General features: G+C 35.2%; 1 protein-coding gene across 1 annotated transcript; it reads left to right on the forward strand.

Annotated features, from left to right (window-relative positions):
• The first annotated feature begins 7,327 nt into the window (after positions 1 to 7,327).
• LOC123198124 (glutamate synthase 1 [NADH], chloroplastic) lies at positions 7,328 to 18,653 on the forward strand. The gene is given in 23 exon segments (XM_044612744.1): positions 7,328 to 8,115; positions 8,208 to 8,327; positions 8,451 to 8,564; positions 8,687 to 8,839; positions 9,093 to 9,193; positions 9,289 to 9,385; positions 9,818 to 9,927; positions 10,069 to 10,172; positions 10,332 to 10,511; positions 10,605 to 10,948; positions 11,053 to 11,123; positions 11,220 to 11,689; positions 11,787 to 12,656; positions 12,932 to 13,086; positions 13,380 to 13,541; positions 13,770 to 14,649; positions 14,652 to 15,370; positions 15,827 to 16,045; positions 16,124 to 16,392; positions 16,582 to 16,887; positions 17,055 to 17,322; positions 17,611 to 17,868; positions 17,967 to 18,653. Coding segments are annotated over 23 exon segments (6,648 nt in total). The 5' UTR covers positions 7,328 to 7,725; the 3' UTR covers positions 18,255 to 18,653.
• Positions 18,654 to 18,950: the final 297 nt, after the last annotated feature.

Here is an 18,950-nt window from a genome sequence, read left to right on the forward strand (position 1 = left end):
ATAGATAGAGTCACGTGACAAGTCATTAACATCCTCGGTGACTTTGTAAAAATTAGAGGTTTATTATTATATTTTATTTTTGGAATCTTACCTTGAAAACAATAAACAACAAGAAAAACACAAATTTAAGAGGAGATGTGGAATAAAAGCTGTAATAATCAACATATTTTGAGAGAAAATACGACAAGAAAATCACGTGATGAAGTTTAATTATAAAAAATAGAATCAATTCTTTTATATTATATTATATATAAAAAAATTAGTTAAGTTATTAATTATTCCATAATTATAATTACATAAAAAATTTCCGGTTTTATCTGTAAAATAAAACATAGAAAATTTTGAACTGTTTTTTTTTTTTTATAATTTAAAAAATAATTTGAGTTTCATTAAACGCGAAATTTCCCAACATCAAAAACTATAATAAACGTGACTTAATATCGACTTTATGAATGAAAAAATCTCATTGAGTTACTCTTTGAATACAGTTAAATTTAATTTGAACAGAGCAAACTTAGATCAAATAAAATGAGTTAAGTTAAAGCTTAAATTCGTTCTCATAAAAGAGTTTATTTAGAAAGAATTTAAAATTAAAATACTTTCAAATCAAGATTAAGTAAAACTAGTTGTGGACCTTTTTTTTGGGGATGACTCGCAAACATAATAGATTGTGTTGGGACTTCACAGGAAAGCTTACGGGTTGGCTCGTCATGACTCATAAAAATATAAAATTTTTATTAAAAATAAAAAATATTTTTACGAGTCAACCTACCAAAATATCTTGAGTCTTCGTATTCAATGGATCGACACAAGCCACTAAGACTTGTATTTTTGCTGGTCTTAGCCTAACACAATCTATGGCACGCAAGACCGGACCATTTTCAACCCAACACAAATTATATTATCTTACATCTAGGCACATTCTTGATAGCGAAGAATCATATATTATCTTGGTCTAATTGAGAAACATGGAATCAATGTCTCAATTATTTGTAAAAAGAAAGCTGAATAATATCAAAATTATATAAGGGAATATATAAATTATTCAAACTTCTAAGGATGAGGAGTAAGGACCTCGCATTATTCCTCTTATCAAGAATCGGTATATTTCTTATCAATTTTAGAAAGATAATTATGCTAAAATTATCTATCATTATTTGAGATTTTTTAATAGCAAGATGTAAGACATTCTAGAAAGAATAGTATTATGCTTACAAAGGTTCCCATATAGAGACTTATTATATATGAAAGGAAGTGTTTGATTCGAATTTTTATAGTTTCGATAAAATATAAATAATTTGATTATCATCATGACTTTAAAAATCGGATCAAATTAGTTAATTTGATTGATTGAATTATCAACTATTAATCAAATTAGATAAATCATATATAAAATTGGGTTTAACTCAATCAATATAAAAAAATTGATTTTTTTTTTTAAATTTATTATGAAAACTTGAACCAAAACTTTATTTATCATATTTGAATATATATACCATTATACTAAGTTTATTTTAATATTAAATAAGTTAAATTATATATTTAATAATAAATTATACAAAATTTTTTAAATATTATTTTTGAACAGTTAACCGTTGTGACCACTAGTTAGATCAAATCACTCTCTTCACTTAATTGATATCCAATCCAATTCTAAAAACATTAATTATTATTTTTACATTAATTTATTGATTTTGAATTGATATTTTTAGATTTTTAACAATCTCAAATTAGACTTTATTTAAGTATGAGCATTTTTACCTTATTAGTAACTTGAGATGAGAATAGTTTTTTATAACTATTAGAATAAACAGGGGCCACTAGATTTGGGTTCATCTAGGACTGATTAAACCGATTCGCTTTCATAAATTATCATGGGTAGTTATCAAAATAAGAAAGCAAATTATATTAAAGACACATGGACAACTCAAATCTTTGTATTTTTTTAATATTTTAAATAGAAATTAGGGAAGTCCCGAAGGGGGAGCCATGTGTGTGGACTTAAAAAGGGACCAAACTTTTGAAGTTCGAGCCATTTTCATCAGTAAAGTAATGTATTTATATAAATAATATATATAATTTTATTGGTAAAAAAATTGCTAAAATTTTTTGCTAGTTTTATAAGGTTTAAGATTTTTTTTTCGAGTTGAAAAATATAAGTATAACAAAGCTAAAATAGTTGATCGTTTATTCAAAACTGAACTTTCAACTATTTACCTAGAATTGTTAACCGGTTATTAAAACGTCATTTACATACAAACATTTTTATATGAAATCAACATAATTAATACGTAATAGTAATAGTTTAAGTTTTTTTAAAATAACGAGAGAAAAGTTTTTGTAACAATAATGTTTCAAGCGCTAGTAATGCACAAAACACAAATATGCAATTATATTAATTTGAATTAGAGATAAAATAATACTCAATTATATAATAATATATTAACATATGTATGCATTATTAATACATATAATATTACTCATATTTTCAGCAAAAAAATTGGTATTCTACATTATTTTATTATTATTATTATTATTTAAGAGAGATTCTAGTGTAAGAAACCCATAATCTTTATACCAAGTTACTTGAATGACACTCCATTAATTTCAAAGGTTGGAACATTGAATTGAAACAATCAATTTTATGGGGCACACTCACTTTGGGTGGTTAGATTTGTAAACAAGAGGTGAGATTTTCATATGGTGAAATTTTGGTTGAATTGACTTTGGGTTTTTGTGGTTATCACATGGTTGGCACCTAACAAAAGTAACTTTGTAACTCTCTATTTTAAAGTCATGTATTTGTTGGCATAATCTCGTTCATAAATTTGACAGCACATAGCATAAAGTAATTACTTTGTTACAAAGTCTTAATTCCTTCAACAATAACCTTTAATATAATATATATCATGCCAATCACATCATTATATCAAGTAAAGAATAATTCCAAAATCTATCGGTGCACCGTATCATTTTCTAATTTAGCTATTGTTGTTGAAATTTATCGTAAACGATTAATATATATACTTTTGGGTTTTACATAAAATAAACTATAATGACAATACTTAGAATTAGTAACGTAATTTTGTTATCCACTATAATGAGAATAATTCAGACATAAAAGTTTTTATTATAATTCAGTTGATGATTTAAGTGTTTATATCCATAATTATGTTATTGACTAGTTAGTGAAAAATAACATAGTTATAATGTCGGAAGCTATGCCATCCTTCTTGTCTCTTAGTTCCACTTCCTCTATGGTGGTATTTCATATTTATAAAATAAAGAGTTACATGCACATGTGATATTTAAACATTTCTACTTCAAATATGAATTTAACAATTATATTGAGAACATAATTTCGATTTGATAGAAGATAATAGTTTTACTCTTGGATGAAAAATGAAAGAAATCTCATAGATACCAAAGAGATATTCTACCATGTGGAATTCCTCCTGCTATCTCTGGTTATTAGGATTTTCCCTCACATTCATGGATGATTGATAAATAAACAAAATATTTTGTCGTTATTCCTGTAACTTGTCATTGAACTATTGCATATTAAATATTTGGTCCAATGAGTTCAATCATAAAGAAGTCTTTATCATATAATATTTACAATTTTGTTGTCATATGAATTCCTTTGTATTATCTTTTGTAATTAAGAATATGGAAAATGTATGACATTCAAAGTTAATTTCAAATGCGAATACCAACCATGTAAAACACATCTGAAAAAAAATTAAATCAACATAAAAATGTATTGAGATTATGCATCCACAAACACTAAACAAGTATCACATCATTTGGTAAAGTGATATCATTTCCAAGGATTTTGTTGTCTTGGATTGTGATTGGTTACAACATTGAAACGGTTGAAATTTTTGTCTTATTTTTTGATATTATGATAAACATGTGATACATAATGACGTAATTTTAAAATAAAAGTCGATCAACCTTATCCAGAACTTCGAAATTAAGATTTGAAATGCGTAAATCAATGTGGCTTTCAAGGTCAATTTTTTTCATCTCATCCACATATTAAATATGAGAAAATTGCAACACAAATTCAATCAACTTCATGACCCATAACTTCTTTTTAATTTTCTTTGTTTTGACACATATATTATTGTCGTCATTATAACACTTGCTTTTTTAAGTAGGTCCATATCACTCTTGTTGCCTTTCAAGACATGTTGCCTTTACATTCTAACTATGATTAGGACTTAAAAAACTTGCCCAATTGAAGAAATATACCAACCTTGTCTTTGTGCAATCCAAATGTAACAACAATCTTATTTAGAAAAAATGCTAAACCCTTTTATTTTACTTAAAAAACTCAATGACGGTATATATGTATAGATAAACATAAAAAGACGTGATATAAAGAAGCATAAGATAAATAATAAGATAAAACTACATATGAATGTTAGATTTAATTCAAATTATTTGAGTTCAAATCATTATTTAATTCTATCTTAAACTGATTATTTTAAATTCAAATTAAATTCAATCTTATTTTTATTTTTATTTAATTTGATTTAAATATATCTCATATTACACTTATGTACATTAAATGAATATGAAGTCTGTCTCCTAATACGTGCTTATTTTTATCAATAAATATCATTTTTTTCTAATATAAATAAATACTATAATTTTTTTTAGTAAATTACCAAAAGGATATGGTCATATTGAGAAGTACACATGCATGGTTTTCTAAAAAATTGACAAAATCCTTGATGGGATGTAGGGACAAAATGGTCCACCATGTTCCCTTGACTTTTAACCGTGTACCTAACTAATCAGCTCAATCATGCAGCGGAGGTTGGTGGGGCGGCCAATGGCCATTTCTCGTTCGACTGTTCACTCCACGTATCACCCATTTGTGTGGCACGAATGTAATTTTAACCACAACGGCAGTCACTGTAGCAGTCTTTGAATAGAGGTGGACTTGAATGAAAAGACGTGAAAGTTGTTCTGTTGACTAGGAACAAAAAATTAAAATGTCTCCGTACTTTCCGTCTGTTTTATAATAAGGAGTCCTTATAACTTTGTTTCAAAGTAGAGTACCCCGAGCTTATAAAATTTTATTTTTAACCCCTTTTGAGTTTTCGTTGTGTTGTTGGTGGGAGTTGCAACGCTTTTGCATGAAAGAGGCCTGAGAGTAGGTGACAACTAACAACATTTGTTTGACGAATTACAATGTTACAATTCTAACTTTGATTTAATCATATGACCAAAATTGATTGTGACTCTTACCAAAAGAATTTTGAACATTAATTTCATTTAAAATCCAGACAGAGAGCCAATGATAAATATAGTTTATGTCATAATTAAAATCAATTTAAATTAAACCAAACTAATTTAAAGTTAAATTAAATAAAATGTTTCAAATTACAATTTAACCACTAAGTTAGATCAATCTGATTATCATGTTGACATTAACATGACTAAAATTTATTTAAAATTTTAATTATATCATACTGATTTTATTAATTCATCCAACATATCAAATTAATCGATTTACGAACTAATATTTTAATTAAATTAAAGTTTAATTTAAATATACAAAACATTAAAGTGGAGTAGGAGTTTGACAAGGACAAATCGAATGACCACGAAAAATCATATCACTTTTTTATTAAAGATATAAAAAAATTACAAGATTTAAATATGAAAACAACCAATAATTGTAAAGGAGAAGTTACTTCCTTGAAGCCTACATTGCATGCTTTTCTTTTGACATTTTTATAATATATAGTGAAACTTCCATGTTTCTAATGTGATAATACCATATGCTAAAATTTGTTGGTGGCTCCATAATGTTATGTTTTAAAGTTTACTTTTTCTATCATTACGTTTCATTTATGTTATTTTTTTCTTCATTGACTAGACCCATTCGGAGAAAAGATGGAATTCATACCCATATATTTAGTAATTAAAGAAAGCAAAAGTAATTTCCTTTTCTAGGACAATATACTTATCATACCTTTTAAAAGAATTCCAAAAAAAAATAAAAAAAGTTAAATATGATAAAATATAAATTAATAATATTTATTAAAAAAGTTAATTATTTATGTTTAAAGCTAATTCAAACCAAACTGATTCAAGTTTAATTGTCAATTCAATTCGATTAAGCCTAAAATGAGTAATTATGATTCGAATTCAAGTTTGACTAAAACTCCTTATAACTATTTGATTTAAATTATTCAGAACTGAATAAATTATATCATATTATATTATATTTTAATAATTAAGTTAAATCAATCTGATTGTTTTGTTGACGGTAATATAAATAAAATTATATTATATTTGATGATCCATATATCTCAATTAACTAATCTGTGAGGCTCAATTTAGGGGTAAAAACATTAGTAAGCAACAAGAAACAACAGGAGCAGCAAGTTTTGGTGAAAGTGAAGTAGTAATATCTTAATAGTTAAATAAATCACAATTAAGAGTAAGATTTAAATTAACTTCCTAAATAATCACAATATTAATGAAGATTATAGGGCAAGTCAATTGCTACTGTTTGCCAGATAAATTCAAACGGCCGCCTCTATGCGCATACCATTGGCCGCGTCCGTGCCCAAAATCGTCATCCCTAGCGTCACATGACGTGCCCACCAACCACCCAGTTTCGCCTGCATCATTTTTACAAAATTATCCTTAGTTTCCATTTCAAGACAAATAATTTATTAAATATTATTTTTAAGAGTTAGATAAAAAACAAACTGCATTATTTGAAGGGAAAATTTCAGTTAAAGTAATTGTTTTGTCATCAAGTAACAATACCATCAACGGTACAACAAACTTGTGTACGGGATGAAGTTAGACTTGAGTCATGCCTTTTTTGTAATTCGTGATATGATAGAAGGATAGAGTAGTTATTTCACAATTTCAAGTTCCACATAGCTTGGTACTTCTGATTTTCGTTTTAAAACGAGCCGAATACGGCGTTTACAAATTTAATTAGTTGGACTTTTTTAATATTTTTTTACCTGTTAACCCTGCAGAGGCTCGGAGCCGAACCTAAAACTTAACCGTTACCGGACCGCTGTACAAAAATTAGCAGCACAGCGGCGTTGCTTAGTTGGGGCCCATACTTTCGATCGTTTTTGTAGGTCCCACCATGAGCGGCTGTCGCGTGCCGCATAGGTCTTGCCTACGTGGCATTTTTCTGAAATACTGAGCTGTCACGTAACCAGAGATGGTGAGAACAAGCCCCGTGGTCCCCACGTAGTTCTCTCTTCTTAATTTTTTTAAATTAAAAAAAAGATATTTCTCTCTATAAATGCAACTCTATCTTTTCTTGCAAACAAGTACACAAAGAGCTGCCTCTATCAAGCCGTTGAGCCAATCTCTCTAAGTTTTTTCCTTCTCTCTTCGCTTTCTTTCCTGGAAAATCGTCTTCATTTTCTCGGAAAATATCAGATTTATTCAGCTTTTTTCCGATTTGTTTGAAGTTCAAACTCTCGAAGAATCCGTACCTTGTGAGGATATTTTCGTGATTCCACATGCTCGTTAAACCTGAGAAAGTTATCTAATAGATCTGTTGTTGTTAACGAGAGTTTGATTTCTAATTTAATTCTGATTTCAACCGTCGGATCTTTAACAGTATAGTGATATATATTTTTTCTTTTTGTCTAAAAGGATTTAATAAATCAGAACTGAATCATAAGAAACGTGTATTACTGATACACTGGACGGCTTTGTTGAAAAATGTCGTCGGCGACCTCGAGCTCTGTCGCTCAACTCCAAGCGAACTCCTGCGCGCTTCCTTCGCGGAGCAAAACTGTCATTGTCTCCCACTCTAACGTCAGTACTCTGTCACGAGGCAGAGCCAGGGCAGCAAGATGCTCGGCTTCGATAAAATCGACGATCGTGGAGAAGAAGTTCTTCGGAAATCGGTTACGCGCGTCCGGATCGGAGAGGATACATGTTTGGCAATCGGACGGTCCAGGAAAGTCGCCGAAGCTCCGAGTGATGGTCCGGTCTGCATTGTCGGGAGCACCAGAGAAGCCGCTTGGACTTTACGATCCGGCTTTTGATAAGGACTCGTGTGGGGTCGGGTTTGTCGCGGAATTGTCCGGTGAAAGCAGCCGTAAAACGGTGCGTTTTTGCATATATGAAAAAGCGCATGCATTTATTTGGTGAGCTTCGTGCTTAGTTTTGTGATTTTTTTTCTTGCATGCCATGCGTAGGTATCGGATGCTTTGGAGATGTTGATACGGATGACACATAGAGGTGCTTGTGGATGTGAAACGAACACTGGTGATGGAGCTGGAATTCTAGTGGCTCTTCCTCACGACTTCTATAAAGAGGTACTGCTGTTTAGGTCTATTTCATTTTGGTTATTATAAAATATGTCCACTCTCCTGTTAAGATTTACTGTTATGGAGGTTTGAAATGCTGATAATGATTGTTATTGAATTGTCTTATTTAAGGTTGCCAAGGATGTTGGGTTTGAGCTTCCGCCACCAGGTGAATATGCTGTTGGGATGTTCTTTTTGCCCCAATCGGAGAGCCGGAGGGAAGAAAGTAAAAATGTATTTACAAAGGTAACTTTTTTATGTTCCATGGCATTATTTGTCTTGTTGTAAGATTATTTAAATTGATTATTTATATTTCTGTTTTTTTTTTTTTGGGGAATTCATGAGAGTCTTTCGTAATGTGTATGAAGGTTGCTGAGTCTCTCGGACATACGGTCCTTGGGTGGCGATCAGTACCAACTGACAATTCTGGGTTGGGAAATTCTGCTCTGAACACCGAACCTGTGGTTGAACAAGTTTTCCTAACACCTACCCTCAGGTCAAAAGCTGATTTTGAGAAGCAGGTAGTAAACACTGAAGTTTAAAATTGATTTTGCTTTTTCCTGGAAGAGTTTAACAATATTTATATATAAAAAAAAGCTGATTAGGTTTTTAATATCACAAGAAAACTACAATTTTAAGCCGATGATAACACTTGAAAAACAGAGACAAGATCTCAAAGGAATTTGAATTATTTGAATGATGAATAATTTCGCTTGATTAATATTTGGATTCATCTTGTAGCATTCACTTACTAAAGTGCTTTATGTTTTACAGATGTACATACTAAGAAGGGTTGCAATGGTTGCAATAAGAGCTGCATTAAATCTTCAACACGGTGGTGTGAGGGACTTTTATATATGTTCTCTTTCCTCACGGTGTGTACTGCAGAAAGCTGTGTTTGTGTGGGGATTATTGCTATCTGAGTTTGATTAGATCTTGATATTGGTTTTTAATTTTTTTGTTTGTGCAGCACTATTGTTTACAAAGGTCAATTGAAGCCAATTCAATTGAAGGATTACTATTATGCAGATCTTGGCAATGAAAGGTTTACGAGCTACATGGCCCTGGTAAATAAATAATCCATTCACTTTACTTCTTTGCCACTAACTCAATACTTTAACAAACAGCATGGGAACCATCGGTAACTGAAGAGATGCAAGGTTGAGGAATGACTTCTGAGGCATTGAAGTTTGAATGATCTCTTAAGTTCTTCCACTCCCTTGATTACTGGATTGGATGCCTTGGGTGAGTTGGTAAGAAACCTCATTGCCGAGTGAATCAATGTTTGCAGAAACTTGCTGCAGTGCTCTCTATGACAGTTTTTTGAGGTTGAAACTGGAGGGTTTCTATGATTTTTATATTGGCACTGTAGTATGAAGTCTACTGAAGTGCCCAGGACAAATTTTCATCTCTGCAGTTTCAGATCTGTTTCCCATATTTGTGTGTTATTGCTGGACATTTGCAAATAATAATATTTGTTCTCTTTCTTTTTGATGCAGATACACTCACGGTTTTCTACAAATACATTTCCTAGTTGGGATCGTGCTCAACCTATGCGTGTTTTGGGCCACAATGGGGAAATTAATACACTACGAGGAAATGTGAACTGGTATTTACTGAAAACTAGTTGATGGTTGTATTGAAAGTGTCAACTTCTATGTGTATATAATTTTAGTCATAGTTGGGGAACAAACATTGATATAATTATAATTGAAAGGATTTTGGCTGATTTATCTTATCTGTAACACAGGATGAAGGCACGTGAAGGTCTATTGAAGTGTAAGGAGCTTGGTCTCTCAAGGAATGAGATGAAGAAGCTTTTGCCAATTGTGGATGCTAGTTCATCTGATTCAGGTGAATTTGAACTTGACAAGTTACTTATGATCATTCACACACCAATTCTTTGAATAATTAACAATGCGGAGGCTCTGTGTTTCCTTCTTCATATCTTTGTTTGATTTTTAATGTTTTTTAAAGGGCATTTGTCTGAAAATTATTTAAACCTTTCTTTAGGATCTTTTGATGGTGTCCTTGAACTTCTTGTTCGAGCTGGTAGAAGTCTTCCTGAAGCAATAATGATGATGATTCCTGAAGCATGGCAAAATGACAAGAACATGGATCCTGAGCGGAAAGCCTTGTATGAGTACTTCTCTGCTCTTATGGAGCCATGGGATGGGCCTGCTCTCATATCTTGTAATTTGTTTTTTCTTTCAAATTCTTCCTAGGATTTTTTTTTTCCTGCAGATATCAATTTTGGTCTTCTACTCATGCATGTGTCATTTGCAGTTACTGATGGCCGTTATCTTGGAGCTACACTAGATCGCAATGGACTGCGTCCTGGTCGGTTTTACGTCACACACAGTGGACGTGTAATCATGGCTAGTGAAGTGGGTGTAGTGGACATCCCTCCCGAAGATGTGCTCAGGAAAGGAAGACTAAACCCCGGAATGATGCTTCTGGTGGATTTTGAGAAGCATGTTGTTGTGGATGACGATGCCTTGAAGCAACAATATTCAGTGGCACGACCTTATGGGGAGTGGCTGAAACGGCAAAAAATTGAACTGAAGGATATAGTTGGGTCTGTTCAAGAATCAGAAAAGGTTACTCCAGAAATATCCGGAGTTATGCCTGTAAGTTTTGCAATATTTTGAAGCATTTATATTTTTCTCAACTTAATGTATTGTTCTTATTACGGCTGATGCTCATTGTGGTATAATCTATACTGTAATGATAGGCATCTAATAATGATGAGAACATGGAATATATGGGCATTCGCGGGTTACTGGCTCCATTAAAAGCTTTTGGGTATGTTGATTTCTGTGTTGCACTTAATATAACTTATAAGTAAGTCCTTTCTTATATGGATTTTTATATAATATTCAAACTCTGGCTTTTGTGCAGTTACACTGTTGAAGCTTTGGAGATGTTATTGCTTCCCATGGCCAAAGATGGTACAGAAGCTCTTGGCTCAATGGGCAATGATGCACCCTTGGCTGTAATGTCTAACAGAGAAAAACTCACTTTTGAGTACTTCAAACAAATGTTTGCTCAGGTGACAAATCCTCCAATTGATCCTATTCGGGAAAAGATAGTTACTTCCATGGAATGCATGATTGGTCCAGAAGGTGATCTGACAGAAACAACAGAGGAACAATGTCATCGCCTTTCTCTGAAAGGTCCTCTATTGTCCATTGAAGAGATGGAAGCAATAAAAAAGATGAATTACAGAGGTTGGCGAAGTAAGGTTCTTGATATAACTTATTCTAAGAACCGTGGAAGGAAGGGGTTGGAGGAAACCTTGGATAGGATCTGTGCTGAGGCACGGGAAGCAATCAAGGAGGGTTATAAATTGTTAGTGCTTTCAGACAGAGGTATATCCTATTTTGCTCTAAGATCAGTAGTTTGCATACACAATAACGTTTCCTCCAGGCATTGTATTAATTTAGCTTTTCTTTTTGGAATTTGTAGCTTTCTCATCAAACCGTGTTGCTGTGAGTTCCCTTTTGGCTGTTGGCGCTGTCCATCATCACCTTGTTGAAAAGCTTGAGCGCACTCGGATAGGATTGATAGTTGAATCAGCCGAACCACGAGAGGTGCACCATTTTTGTACACTTGTTGGATTCGGTGCAGACGCTATTTGCCCATACTTGTCCGTAGAGGCAATTTGGAGATTGCAGGTCGATGGCAAGATCCCACCTAAATCTAATGGGGAGTTCCATTCGAAGGAGGAGCTGGTCAAGAAGTATTTCAAAGCAAGCAACTATGGAATGATGAAAGTTCTTGCCAAAATGGGGATATCAACTTTAGCCTCATATAAGGGTGCTCAGATTTTTGAAGCTCTAGGCCTTTCATCAGAAGTGATTGAGAAGTGCTTTGCCGGAACTCCAAGCAGGGTAGAGGGAGCAACATTTGAGATGCTTGCCAATGATGCACTTCACTTGCATGAATTGGCTTTTCCTACCCGAGTTTTCCCTCCTGGAAGTGCTGAAGCTGTAGCACTGCCCAATCCTGGGGATTATCATTGGAGGAAAAATGGTGAGATTCACTTGAATGATCCTCTTGCTATAGCAAAGCTGCAAGAAGCTGCCAGGGGTAACAGTGTTGCTGCCTATAAGGAATACTCCAAGCGCATTCAGGAGTTGAACAAAAACTGTAATTTACGTGGTTTGTTGAAGTTTAAGGAGGCTGAGGTGAAAGTTCCCCTGGAGGAAGTGGAGCCGGCAAGTGAGATTGTGAAACGGTTTTGTACTGGGGCAATGAGTTATGGATCAATATCATTGGAGGCACACACAACACTGGCTATTGCCATGAATAAAATTGGTGGGAAATCAAACACAGGTATGTTTTACAATATCTTGTCATGGTATTGCTTAATTTATAGTGGTTCCATTTAAATGTTTGGTAAAAGTTTGTTATAACTTTCATCAGAATCACCTTTCTTGCATGCTGAACTTAATTTATACTACATATCATGGCTTTACTATGTCAAAGCTTTGATTGGATTAAGAGTTCTGGTGTCTAGGCTTTACTTCGTTATGTTAATTTGACTGTTCTGTTTTCAGAGTTTTGTCTGTATTAAATCATGCTATAACATTTATTACTTTATGCTTTAGGTGAGGGAGGTGAGCAACCATCTCGTATGGAGCCTCTTCCTGATGGTTCAAGGAATCCAAAGAGGAGTGCAATCAAGCAAGTTGCAAGTGGGAGATTTGGAGTATCGAGTTATTACCTCACAAATGCCGTTGAACTACAAATAAAAATGGCACAGGTAGTTGCTTAATGATATAACCTTTGATGGTTAAGATTAGGCTATAGTTTTGTTGTTGATGTCAGATATTCCTAGTCAGCCCCCTGTATTCCTTTTGGAACAGAGGTTCCTCTTGTTTATGGTTTTATGTTCATGGCAGATGATGCTGTCTTTGCAAAAGCACCTAAACTCCCTGGGTGCTTTTGCATCTTTAATGATACCTACATTTTGATTTGGTGAGGTTAACTATGAACTGAATACTTTTATTATTTATGTAGTATTTTATTTTAACTATGCTCTGCATTGGTGAGCAGGGGGCCAAGCCTGGTGAAGGAGGTGAACTTCCTGGCCACAAGGTCATAGGAGACATTGCAATCACTAGAAATTCTACTGCTGGAGTTGGACTTATTAGTCCCCCGCCCCATCATGATATATATTCAATTGAAGACCTTGCTCAATTGATCCATGATCTTAAGGTATAGACAGATGCTGCTTTGTGTACTTTTACCTTTGGATTATATAGTTATATGTCTTGTTGTGGGTTCTGAAAGCTGTTCTTGCTTTCTCTCTGTGTTGTCTTGGTTATCATTCTTTTCATGAAGTGGAGAAGTGGGTTCTTGTTTATTATGTGATGTGAGTTTTACGTTTCAGTATTTCTGACATGGTTTTCCAGTCTACTTGACTTTGTTTCTTTTAATCTGCAGAATGCCAATCCAGGGGCTCGAATTAGTGTGAAGTTGGTATCTGAAGCTGGTGTTGGAGTAATTGCAAGCGGTGTTGTGAAGGGGCACGCTGATCACGTCTTGATCTCAGGTCATGATGGAGGTACAGGGGCTTCTCGATGGACTGGCATTAAAAATGCTGGCCTCCCATGGGAACTTGGTTTGGCTGAAACCCACCAAACTCTGGTTGCTAATGATCTCCGTGGCCGGACAGTTCTTCAAACAGATGGTCAACTAAAAACAGGAAGGGACGTGGCCATTGCTGCGCTTCTTGGGGCAGAAGAGTTTGGCTTCAGTACTGCACCTCTCATTACACTTGGCTGCATCATGATGCGGAAGTGCCACAAGAACACTTGTCCCGTTGGCATTGCTACTCAAGATCCTGTTCTACGAGAAAAGTTCGCTGGACAGCCTGAGCATGTTATTAATTTCTTCTTTATGCTTGCTGAGGAGGTGAGGGAGATTATGGCTAATCTTGGTTTCCGGACATTGAGTGAGATGGTTGGTCGCTCAGATATGCTTGAGGTTGACAAGGAAGTTACTAAGACTAATGAGAAGTTAGAGAATATTGATCTCTCCCTGTTACTTAGACCTGCTGCTGACATTAGGCCTGAAGCTGCCCAGTACTGCATCCAAAAGCAGGATCATGGATTGGAAATGGCTTTGGACCAAAAGCTCATTTCTTTGTCCAAGGCTGCTTTAGAGAAAGGCCTTGCTGTGTACCTTGAATCACCAATCTGCAATGTGAACCGTGCTGTCGGAACAATGCTTAGCCATGAAGTGACTAAGCGTTACCACTTGGCAGGGCTTCCTGCAGATACCATTCACGTCAAACTTAATGGAAGTGCTGGTCAGAGTCTTGGGCTTTCCTTTGCCCAGGCATCTTGTTGGAAATTGAAGGTGACAGCAATGACTATGTTGGTAAAGGATTGTCTGGTGGCAAGATTGTAGTCTATCCACCAAAGGGAAGTCGTTTTGATCCGAAAGAAAATATTGTGATTGGAAATGTGGCTCTTTATGGTGCCATTTGTGGGGAGGCATATTTCAATGGAATGGCTGCTGAAAGATTCTGTGTCCGTAATTCAGGAGCAAAAGCTGTTGTAGAAGGTGTTGGTGATCATGGATGTGAATATATGACTGGTGGGACAGTTGTTGTGCTTGGAAAAACTGGAAGGAATTTTGCGGCTGGTATGAGTGGGGGTATTGCTTATGTTCTTGATGTGGATGGCAAATTTCATTCTAGATGCAATCTTGAGCTGGTAGATCTTGATAAGGTTGAAGAGGAAGAGGACATTATGACTTTGAGAATGATGATACAACAACATCAACGATACACAAACAGCCAGTTGGCCAAAGAAGTTCTTGCTAACTTTGAGAATCTTTTGCCTAAATTTATAAAGGTCTTCCCTAGGGATTATAAACGAGTTCTTGCAAACATGAAAGAAGAAGCCGCCTCAAAAGAGGCAATGGAGCGTGCTGACAAAGAAGTTGAGGAACAAGATGAGGCAGAATTAATGGAAAAGGATGCTTTTGAAGAACTCAAGAAGTTGGCTGCTGCATCTTTGAATGAGAAATCCAGTGAGGTAAATCTTATTTAATCAGTTTTCCTTTAAACATTCCCACATCACTTTACCACTTTGGAATTTGACCATCTCACTGTATATCTCCCTCTTTGTTATCACAACACTAGTGATCTATATGAATTACCCTCCATCTAAACTTGGTCCCTCTTTCCTCCAATCTTTTTTTCTGGTGGTTAGGTTTTGATGTTCACTTATTTACATAGTTAATTTATTATTTAAACTACATATTTTATAGCAGTAGCCTCTGTTATGCTAATCATTGTGGCTTAGATCTTTTAGAAGTTGGTATTTTTGTTTTTGTAACGAATTAACATTAAAAATAACAAACTTAATGTGTTCTGATGCTGTCTGCTCTTCCTTGATTGTTAGGAGTATTGATATATTCATTGCACTTGCTTACTGTTGTCTTGTACTGTCTAATCTGTTTGTACTTTGTGCGAATGTTGAATTTCATAGATGGTTGATCAAGCTGAAGAAACCAAAAGGCCTAGTCGGGTTGCTGATGCTGTTAAACACAGAGGTTTTGTTGCTTATGAGCGTGAGGGCGTTCAATACAGAGATCCTAATGTTCGGATGAACGATTGGAAGGAAGTTATGGAGGAATCAACGCCTGGCCCACTTTTAAAGACTCAATCTGCCCGTTGTATGGATTGTGGCACCCCTTTCTGCCACCAGGTACGATTTAGAATAGTTTTACTAGTTCTTTGAATTTGAAAGTTCACCTTAACTAAAGTTCCACTTTCAAAAATGTAGGAGCACTCTGGTTGTCCTCTTGGAAATAAAATACCCGAATTCAATGAGTTAGTGTACCAAAATAGGTGGCGTGAAGCACTAGATCGACTCCTTGAGACAAATAACTTCCCAGAGTTCACTGGCAGAGTATGTCCCGCTCCTTGTGAAGGTTCTTGTGTTCTTGGCATCATTGAAAATCCTGTATCCATAAAAAATATTGAGTGCACCATCATAGACAAGGCGTTTGAGGAGGGTTGGATGGTGCCACGACCTCCCCTGAGGAGAACTGGGTATGCCTTTCTTTTTCTCTATATATTAAAAATATTTTCTTTTCTTTAGTGTTGCTAACAATTTTCTGGAGCATCGAAATATAGTAAACTGACCATATTATGTAGAATTTTACCAAATAAAATATCTCAACTGTGTATGTTCAATGTTGTGCATCTATTGAGCGGTTAGTATCATGTTTTTAATTACAGGAGAAGGGTAGCTATCATTGGAAGTGGACCATCTGGCTTGGCTGCTGCTGATCAGCTTAACAGAATGGGTCATTTGGTAACTGTCTATGAGCGTGCAGATCGAATTGGAGGGCTTATGATGTATGGAGTTCCCAACATGAAGACTGACAAAGTGGATGTAGTACAGCGGCGGGTTAACCTCATGGCTAAAGAAGGTGTAAACTTTGTCGTCAATGCTAATGTTGGTGTTGATCCTTTGTTTTCTCTTGATCGATTACGAGAGGAGAATGATGTCATTGTTTTGGCAGTAGGTGCCACAAAACCTAGGTAGGAACTATCATTTATTGTTCATAATTTCTTGAACTTGATATCAAACTTCTGCTGTTATGCCTTTGCTTTGTTAGTTTTTAATATCAGAACATGACTGCCCAATCTTATCACATCAAATAAAAACATGCAAACATGTCTAAACCTCAGGGTTTTACTTGATGCAGGGACCTTCCGGTACCTGGACGGGAATTTTCAGGCATCCATTTTGCCATGGAGTTCCTTCATAAAAACACTAAGAGCTTGCTTGACAGTAATCTTCAGGATGGAAACTACATCTCTGCTAAGGGCAAGAAAGTAGTCGTCATTGGTGGAGGTGACACTGGTACAGACTGCATAGGGACATCAATCCGACATGGTTGCAGTAGCATTGTTAATCTTGAGCTTCTACCTCAGCCACCTAAAACTAGGGCTCCAGGAAACCCTTGGCCCCAGGTATGTGTTTTCCTGCAGTCTCCTATCTTGTGCAGATATACGCCAGATATGGACTCTAATTTATTCCATGATTTGGTTATTGTCCTTGATGGTGTCTTGCCCCTTCTGAGTCACTGCTTGTGCATATTTTCTAGCTTACATACATAGAAGTCGCAATAAAGTGTGATTTGATGTGGAATAAATTCTGATTAGGCAAATTAATTGAAAGGCAAGATCAAATAAATTGACATTGCATCCATGTCTTTAGGTGTCTTGTGTTATTTATTTCTTTCTGTTTTTCTTTTGCAGTGGCCCAGAATCTTCCGTGTAGATTATGGGCACCAGGAAGTTGCGGCAAAGTTTGGCAAAGACCCAAGGTCATATCAGGTATTGACTAAGCGGTTTGTGGGAGATGAAAATGGTGTTGTGAAAGGACTTGAGGTGGTTCGCGTCCAATGGGAGAAGGATGCTAGTGGGAAGTTCCAGTTTAAGGAGGTTGAAGGCTCTGAAGAAATTATTGAAGCTGATCTGGTTTTATTAGCCATGGGATTCCTTGGTCCCGAGCAGGTCAGCATTTTATATCCCTTACCCTTTATAATTACTCTACAACAAGCCCATAATTGAATTTCATACCAATTGATGTTCTTTTTTTTTTTTGTTTCCAGACTCTGGCAGAGAAGCTAGGACTGGAGCAAGACAATCGATCAAACTTCAAGGCAGAGTACGGCCGCTTTGCAACTAATGTAGAAGGGATTTTTGCAGCTGGGGATTGCAGGCGAGGCCAGTCCCTTGTGGTGTGGGCAATCTCAGAGGGTCGCCAAGCTGCTGCACAAGTGGATAAATACCTCACAAGAGAAGACTCCAAATCTGGCAGCCAGGAAAATGGACTTGATAATGAGAGGCAAAAGGACTTCACCAAGAGGCAACAAGACAAACACACAGTTATGACCTAGTGGATTCTTTTCTTCTTCATACAGTGCCCAAAAGCTGTACAACTGATACACAGTATAAACAACTGGTTCCAAATCAAATCCTCGGAACAACCGATGAAAGAATGATGTACATAGTGAATAACCAGCTCAGGATAAATCTAATCTCTTGGGCTAGGGGGAAGGGTTGAACAGAATTCTTGGGAGTAGCTTCAAGGAGGTGGTAAATTAGGGATAGTGGTGTTCATTATCTACAGCATGTTTATAGTGTTTCTGTTGCAGCTCTTTGTTTGGGTATTGTGATGACGGGTTGGTTATGAAGGAACAATGTACAGTTTTGTCTCTTAATTATTTGCTTGGGATAGAAACTATATGTTTATATTTATGGTTGTTTATTAATAAGGTTGCCAAATATTTTTAAATCTTTTTTTTTCTTTTCCTGTGAAAGGAAGAAGATTAGCAATTGAAAACAACATGAATGTTTTGAAAGAAAAGACCTGCATAAATTTTCCCAGGAAAATGACAATTTTTCAGAGAGAGGGTAATAAAGTTTGGACCTTAGCGGTTTTATAATATAAACATGGTTTCCTAGCGCAAGGTACTCGCTGATTTATTTACGGCGAGAAAGTGACAGAAAATGCGGAATGATTGAGGGAATGTGCGAGCACGTGTCATATTTAATCAATTGTTCCACGTGGCAGAAAATGTGACGATGATGTC

This window comes from Mangifera indica, chromosome 15 (genome assembly GCF_011075055.1).
Source record: "Mangifera indica cultivar Alphonso chromosome 15, CATAS_Mindica_2.1, whole genome shotgun sequence".
NCBI lineage: Eukaryota > Viridiplantae > Streptophyta > Magnoliopsida > Sapindales > Anacardiaceae > Mangifera > Mangifera indica.